Source organism: Cyprinus carpio, chromosome B19 (assembly GCF_018340385.1).
Source record: "Cyprinus carpio isolate SPL01 chromosome B19, ASM1834038v1, whole genome shotgun sequence".
NCBI classification, from domain to species: Eukaryota; Metazoa; Chordata; class Actinopteri; order Cypriniformes; family Cyprinidae; genus Cyprinus; species Cyprinus carpio.
Window position 1 is genome coordinate 4,811,735 of NC_056615.1, and position 8,548 is coordinate 4,820,282.

The following is an 8,548-nucleotide window of genomic DNA, read 5'->3' on the forward strand; positions in this document are numbered from 1 at the left end:
AATTATGCTGGCTTGGGCACATTATTAGGCTACCTTAAGATCGTTTTCCACGTCTAATACTCTATGGTCAGGTCCATCAGGGCCGCCGTTCCTCAGGGGGTCAGAAAAAATTATATAAAGACCAACTTAAAACATCTTTAAGAAAGTGCCAATTTAATCCCTCATGCCTGGAAGAATTAGCAGCAAATCGCACCACCTGGAGGCAGCTCTGTCACGCAGGAATAGTGCTACTGGAATCAGAGAGAAATATAAGAAAACAACAAAAAAGACTAAGACACACAGCTATGCCTGTCCCTAAAAATTCACACTTTATTTACCCAACCTGTAAAAAAATTTGTGGATCAAGGATAGGTCTCTATAGTCATCAAAGGATACACCACAAATTAGATGGAAGGTCATCAACGATACGATGGACTACCAAGAGGAGATTGAAGGGCGAGACCATGGAGAGACCATTTGAATGTAATGAGAAGTGTTTTGTATTGAATAAGTAAATGAATAGGTAGCCAATGTAGTCTGCACAAAACAGGAGAGAGAAAATTTCTTGGTAGGTGTAAGGACCCTAGCTGCCCTAGAATATACTGAAGCTTATTTAAGGTTGTAGTGGCTAAGCCAAAGAATTACAGGGATTTGCCAATAGCAGCTGAATCATCTCAGGGAAACAATTCTGGTTCCTCTAGAGTGAAGTAACCAGGAGGACCGAACATCTGACTTCCCTGACCCATCTGATGACCTGAGGAAGCAGGGCAATCGGGGAGAAGGCATACAGGTGAGCACTGGGCCAATCGTGTTGTCTTCTGAGGTGAAGAGGTCCATCTCTGCCTTCCCAAAGACAGACCAGATACATTGAACCATTTGGGGGTGTAGTCTCCATTCCCCTGGAGCTACATTGCCCTGGATAGCTTGTCCGCTCCCTGGTTCAGACTGCCCGGCACATCAACTGCTCTCAGGGAGAGGAGTTTATCCTGTGCTCATAAGAGGAGGCGTTGAACCAATTTAAGGGAGCATTACCTAAAACCATCTGGTGATTTATGAAGGCCACCACCATCATGTTGTCTAAACGGACCAGGACGTGGTGCCCCCTTAAGGCTGGCAGGAAGGTTTTTAGGGCTAGAAAAACCGCCATCATCTTGAGGTGGTTGATGTGTAAGTGTTGCTCTAGGTTTGACCAGGAGCCGAACACTGGTCTGCCCTCGTACAGAGCTCCCCAACCCGAGTTGGAAGTATCTGTCGTGACCACCTTCCTTCTGGAGATCATTCCCAACAAGACATCTGACTGAAACAGGAGTAAGGTTTTCTAAGGGGCTACAGCTCTGACAAAGCGGTGGGTTACCAGATGGCCGCAGAGGAAGGCGTCAGGTGTCACGCTGAAGGAGAAAAGTGCTGACGAAATGAGGCTCTGAGCCGACTTATTTAGCATTCAGCTCCACCCCTTTTGGCAGGTTGAAGTGCCATTTGTTTGTGCAGCTACATGAATGTGAAAATAATCAGGCTTCAGTACCAGAGTAAACAAGAGTTTTCCGAAAAGCATGTGTTAACAGAACGGGAGAGACCATTCGAAAGGGAACCACTGATTTACATTATTAACATAAAATAAATCCCACACAAAACTGTCAAAAGTTGTTACCAAAATACTTTTCCTTTTAACATTCAGTACATTTTAAATGGAAAATGGAAATAAATAGAAAAACCTGAAATTTTGCAGTTATCAACATCCACATCATTTGCGTCCCTGGACCACAAAACCAGTCATAAGGGTCCATTTTCCTAAATTGAGATTTATGCATCATCTGAAAGCTGAATAAATAAGCTTTCCATTGATGTACTGTGTGGTTTGTTAGGATAGGACAAAATTTGGCAGAGATACAACTATTTGAATCTCTGGAATCTGAGGGTGCAAAAAAATCTAACTACTGAGAAAATCACCTTTAAAGTTGTCCAAATAAAGTTCCTTACTATGCATATTACCTAATCAAAAAATTAGTTTTTGATATTTTTACAGTAGGAAATTTACTAAATATCTTCATGGAACATGATCTTTAATTAATATCCTAATGATTTTTGGCATAAAAGAAAAATCTATCATTTTGACCCATATAATGTATTTTTGGCTATTGCTACAAATATACCCCTTGATACTTGTGGTCCAGGGTCACATTTTATCTACATGAAAACTAACAAAGATGCATTTATTATGTTTAAATTATTGAAACTCAGTTTTACAGATTTCAGTTCAGATAATGTTTTGTCTCCATCAGATTTCTTCCAGTTCACTCTGGATCCAATTACAGCACATCAACATCTCTTTCTGTCTCAGGAGAACAGAGAGGTGACCTACACTGACACAGCCCAGGAGTATCCTGATCATCCAGACAGATTTAGTTATTGGTGGCAGGTGTTGTGTAGAGAGAGTGTGAGTGGACGCTGCTACTGGGAGGTGGAGTGGAGTGGCATTGGAAACATTGATGTATGTATATCAGTGTCATATAAGAGCATTAACAGGAAGGGATGGGGTTATAAGTGCAAGTTTGGAAGTAATGATCAGTCCTGGAGTTTAATCTGCTCTCCTTCCAGTTACACATTCTGTCAAAATAACAAACAGACTGAACTCTCTGCAGTCTCCAACTCCTGTAAAATAGGAGTGTATGTGGATCACAATATCGGAATTCTGTCTTTCTACAGCATCTCTGACACAATGACCCTCATCCACAGAGTTCAGACCACATTCACTCAGCCGCTCTATCCTGGGTTTTGGATTAATTTATCATTTGCTAATAGATTCTTTGGATTAGCTAAATATCCAACAGTGAAACTGTGTGACAAAATATAGATTGTCCAGGGATACTGAATTGCCTAATAGTCAGTGGAATTTGATAAGAATGCTGTTGCATAGAAAGAATACACACTTGTTAATGTAACGGTTTTCATTAAATGAAGAAAATATGAGCAAAGATCTTAAGATCTTCAGAAGGGCCCTACCATTTAGAGCGTACATGCACACACATGCATGTAAGACTACTGTGAATATTTCATGCTTTTCATGTTTATTACATTTCACATATTAAATAAGTTCTTTTACATTTTGTTTCTTTAGTATATAGGAAAGGCAAGTTTATTTAGAGCACATTTCATACACAATGGTAATTCAAAGTGTTTTATATGAAAGGAATTAAAATAATCATGAAAAAACAGCAACAATAAAAGCAAGGAATTTTAAAATTATTAAAATTATTTAAATAATTAAATTGAATTAAAACATAAAAAATGAGGATAAATAAAATACAGTGCAATCATTTGGACATAGCACAGCGCTCATTCAGTAAATGCACAGCTAAACAGATGTATTTTGAGTCTAGATTTAAATGTGGTTACTGTTTTAGCACATCTGATCTCTTCTGGAAGCTGATTCCAACTGTGGGTTCACATAATAGCTAGAAACCGGCTCCCCTTGTTTTGAGTGACTACTTGGTATTTCCGATTTGATCCTAATGATCTAAGTGGTCTGTTTATATTCAGTGAGCATATCTGTAATGTATTGAGGTCCTAGGGCCTAGGCCATTGACTGATTTATAAATAAGTAATGATACTTTAAAATGTAACTGGAGGCCAGTGTAAGAACCTGAGGACTGGTGTGATATGCTCAGATTTCCTGGTTCTAGTCAGAAGCATTCTGGATGAGCTGTAGCTGTCTTTTTGGGAAGGCCAGTGAGGAGTCCCTTACAATAGTCCACCCAGCCAGTGATAAAGACATGAACGAGTTTCCCAGCTTTCTCAGCTCAGCTTTTCTGCATTGTCTTTTCATACTCTGCACTGCTGTTGGGTGTCTCTAAGGTGATTTTGTCTGCCAGTCTTCTTCCTGACTTTTATACTGTAGGAGCAATATCATCAATACTATTATTAATTGTTGAGGAATCAAGAAGAAGATGAACAGACTCAGCAGATACTCTTGGTGTTAAAGATACAGCCTTCATAAACAGCAGACTAGTGTTCTCGTTAATGCATCTCTTTTTGACAGAGACAGATCTAGATTCAGTGCAGAGATCAATATATCAAAGAAAATACAGAAGTGATCAGATAGTGCTACATCCTAATTAACAATGGGTGAAATGTTTAGACCCTTACTGATGAGTAAATCTAGAGTGTGTCCACGATTGTGTGTAGGTCCATGCACATGGTGAATCAGATCAAAAGTGTTTAAAACAGTTAGAATTTCTTTGGCAGTATTGATTTCTGCATTATCTATGTGAATATTAACAGGGCACTTATTTCCTGAAAAGGATTTGGCACTATGTTGGGTTTATAACATTTTTAATAACAGTCCGTATGCATGTTTAAAATTCTGTTATATAAGTACTCTTGTTCGACACATGGATCCTGGTCATTCTGCTTATATTGCTATTTACAATAACATAATATAAAAATTTAAAAACTGAATACATCTTACAATGCAGTGGGCTTATTTGACTGCCAAAAATATATTAAATAAAAGTTGATTAAAAAAAAAATCACAATATTTATGTTTTTTTCTAAGTCTTAGTAATTCACAAACAGCACAGTCTAGTAAACTACAGCAAATATAGTCTCTCAAAGTCTTCATCAATTTCTATATGTGGCTGACTATCTGTTGCAGTGTTTCACAGACCTGTTTTGAGGACACCTCAGCACTGTTCATTTTGGATGTCTCTCTGCTTGTTTTCTATTGAATGCTTTAGTCCTGCTAAACACTTAAGCTAAGAGTTCTGTTGATTTATGGTGACCTCTCTCACTGTACGACATAGGACCACCGATTATGAGCCACTAACACAGAAATTGCCACGATTGTTTCACGATGCCAATCTTTCGTCTGGGACAGCCGAAAATTGTGCAGTGTGTCTTGGGCTTTACTTTTAAAGGAAAATGCCGCTATTTTTGAAAATAGGCTCATTTTCCAACTCCCCTAAGTTAAACAGTTGAGTTTTTACCATTTTTGAATCCATTCAGCTGATCTCTGGGTCTGCCGGTAGCACTTTTAGCTGCAGCTTAGCATAGATCATTGAATCTAAATAGACTGTTAGTATCTTGTTAAGAAATGTCTGAAGAGGTTTGATATTTTTCCTATTTAAAGCTTGACTCTTCTGTAGATACATTGTGTACTAAGACCAAGGGAAAATGAAATGTTGTGATTTTTCTAGGCCGATATGGCTAGGTACTATACTCTCATTCTGGTATAATAATCAAGGAACTTTGGTGCCGTACCATGGGTGCAACAGGTGCAAAGATATTACACAGTGCCTGAAAATAGTCCCCAGCTAGGTAACTTCCAATGTGACCGGCGCTAAGTTTGTGTAGTTGCAGAGTTGCAGCCGGCAAATTGGTTAGTGGCTGGATTTACCTGTGTGCAATTAGCCGTGGTTATGTGCATTCTAAAGGGCTGTGATAGTAAGTTGAAGATGTACTCTACCATCATGTTTCATAGAATTCCAACAAAAAACAAGGAACGAAAGAATCAATGGCTGGCTGTTCTGAACATAGATATTAATACACTGGTAGAATCAATCAAGAAATGATGTGTTTGCTTGGAGCAATTTGGATCAGATGACTATTTGGAAAACCTGGACGGTGTTACCCGTACCACTGTACGGAGTCTAAAGGATCCGGCCATTCCAACAATCTTCAGAGTACAGACAGAGCCAAGTTTATCATCACCCATGGCTGTAAGTGTAACATTATTATTTTAGTTAGCTTGAACGACCAGATTTAAAAAGCACTGCTGTTGTTGTTAGCTACCTGTGAAATGCAATTACTGAGGGCTAGGTTTGCTCAACCATTTGGCCTTTACAGTATTTAGTTTTGTTGTAGAGTTCTGGGTTCTCATTTATAAAACTCTCCGTAGATTTCATCCTAAAATTGTACGTAGGCACAAAAGCTAGATTTTGTGTACGTACAAAAGTTTTCAGATTTATAAAACCATGTGTACGCCAGAACCTGTGCAAAAATCCCTTTTATAAATCCCAGTCAGGGGAAGATTTTGCGTACATGCATCTCCACCTCGTCTCCTCCCCGAAATCACCATATATGGAGCTTACAATGCCTTGTTTTACTATGCATAACCTCATCTGCATATCACTTCCATGCATATTCCCATCCATGTGACACCATATTTAACACTGAGACATTAAGGAAACATGGGATGGGGACTATAATGCCATTTGTGCCATGCACATTTTTATTGCTAAAAATGATCCAGTATCTTGTTTTATAATATATGAAAATATCCATAAAAACAAAATGGTTTAAAGTTTTCTCAGATATATTTTAGAATAGAGTTGATCTCATTATTTTACACTGGCCAAATAGTATTTCAATTGTTTTAAACAATTCAAATCAAATTAAATGTATGCAGTTTTGCTGATGAACATCTGGAAACAGATAGGCCCATATTTATTGCAGTGTAAATACAATTGTATGATATGGCTTGTCACTGACAAAGTATTTTAAAAAGAAAACGTGCAAATCTTACAGTTTTCTCCTAGTTATATTCTTCAAATATAGTGGTATTTTTCATTGTTGTTGATGCCTTCACACGAAATCAACACCTCCATGCAACTGTGGCTGTAAGCTATTATCATTGGTCCTATACCAGACAATGGACCATTCAACCACTGAATCCCGCAGTGTCCACCATAATATCGACGTAAGTGTGCATCATTGATCATTGTTCTCACTAAAATATTTCTCATAACATGTGATCTGTAGTTTAGTTTAAAGATGAATTATTGTGCACCTATAGCACTCCTTGCTGTCATTAAAACATAGAATACCACAGGAAAATTATTTAGCTTATTGTTAATAAAATTTAGTGGTGGGCCGTTATCGTGGTTAACATGCTGCTTTAACTTGACTCTTATCAGGCGATTTAAAAAAAAAAAAAAAAAAAAAAAAAAAAAAGTTGGGTTGGGAGCTGGGTCTATACTACACAAGCTATGATGACTTTCACCTTGATATTTTTGATATTTTTGATATTTTCTCCATTAATGATACTTGATATTTTTCTTGATATTGTGCAATGTGGAATTAGTTTACTGTAGGAGTTCTTCCAGTCTCAAGTACCACCTAAACGCAAAGCATCCCTTAGCTAATGCGGAAGATGCTGGGCCAAGCACAGATGTAGGGCAGAGGAAGAGTCATCGTCAAACTACTATGTTTGAGTTCAACCGAGGCAAGCCAGTCAGCACAGCTCTATCAGCCAAGCTAACTAATCTCCTCGCTCAGTGGATTGCCACCAGCTGCCGGCCCATCAGCGTGGTTGAAGATGATGGGCTCGAGCTTGTTCTCCAGGCGGCCACAGGTGACCCATCTTACAAACTACCTGCAAGGCGAACTATCATGAGGAGAATACATGACCAGCACGCCGCATTATGTTTGCTTCTTGATGATTGCTAGTTGTTTACTAGTGAACTTATTCTGATCTACTTTGTCTGTCCGTTAGGTGTGACGAAAACAGAGGAGCGTCACTTTGCAGAAGAGTGTGCCAGGCAGTTTCTCGACGTCACTAATCAGTGGGGGATAGCTGACAAAATCAGCACTATTAGAACAGACAGCGCTCCTAATATGGTGGCAGCAGGGAGGATACTGCCATTTGAGCATTTGCCCTGTGTTGCGCATGTTGTACAGAGAGCTATTGTAATGTCACTTCGGGAAGGTGTTTTTGATGGTGCATTGGCCAAGTGGCGTAAAGTGGTCAGACTCTTCAAACACAGTCCGGCCAACTCAGATGAGCTGAATGTCCAGCAACCCTCCCTTGGACAAGTTCAGGAGCCACTCGTGCAAGATGTTCCAACACGGTGGAATTCCACCCTTGAGATAATCAAGCACGTGAGGCACAACAGAGACGCACTGCACACAATGCTGTCTCAGCAGAAGCACAATCTGGCCCTCCCAACAAATGCTGAATATGAGAAGTTGGCAAACTTCTAGAGAAACTGCTGGAGCCATGCAGGTATGGTCTACAAAGATAGTGTGTTCATCAATTGGCATACAAGTTCTTTTAAATGTCACTTTGTATTTAAGAAACACGTGCCCTTAAATGTAATGTGATTAAGAACTTTAAACTGTGTAATCTGAGTTAAATGAATCGGTCATTAATTATGTTTCTGTGTGTGTGTGTCTCTGTCTGTCTTTGTAGGTACATCACTGAGCTCCTTGGTGGGGATAAGCAGGGGCGTGTCTAGAGCATTTTAAATGGGGTGGCCAGTCTGGGGCACTGGTGCAAAAGGGTGGGGGGGGCACGATGTATGTTAAAATACATCGTGTATGCACTCAGTAAAAAAAAAGTGACAGCTTTTTTAGTGGTAATGAGCACTCTTTGCAAGCTTTCTAGTCTATGATCCATTTAAAATGTAGAACTTTATTTTTCAGCCACACACACGTTGCAAAGTTTCGGGAATGACATCTGCATATTTATGTGGGTTTCACTCTCGAACAATGTATATTTAAAAGCACACATCCAGTTTTGTGTGAGTGAAGGAAATCTACTTGCGAGTGGAGATTCGTGCTTGCGCATTACATG

The 8,548-nt window shown here is 39.2% G+C and overlaps 2 protein-coding genes across 2 annotated transcripts in view; both read left to right on the forward strand.

Moving 5' to 3' along the window:
* LOC109078197 (tripartite motif-containing protein 16-like) overlaps positions 1 to 3,198 on the forward strand; it is a 9,618-nt gene extending 6,420 nt beyond the window's left edge. Inside the window, exon 6 of the mRNA XM_042745496.1 lies at positions 2,259 to 3,198. Coding sequence (XP_042601430.1) covers positions 2,259 to 2,830 — 572 coding nt within the window. The 3' untranslated portion in view covers positions 2,831 to 3,198. The remainder of the gene's footprint in view (positions 1 to 2,258) is intronic.
* Positions 3,199 to 6,998: 3,800 nt separating this feature from the next.
* LOC122140731 lies at positions 6,999 to 8,300 on the forward strand. The gene is made up of 3 exons (XM_042745497.1): positions 6,999 to 7,327; positions 7,469 to 7,978; positions 8,165 to 8,300. Exons 1-2 carry the CDS (start codon positions 7,180 to 7,182, stop codon positions 7,954 to 7,956), a joined length of 636 nt encoding a protein of 211 aa, XP_042601431.1. The 5' UTR covers positions 6,999 to 7,179; the 3' UTR covers positions 7,957 to 7,978; positions 8,165 to 8,300.
* Positions 8,301 to 8,548: the final 248 nt, after the last annotated feature.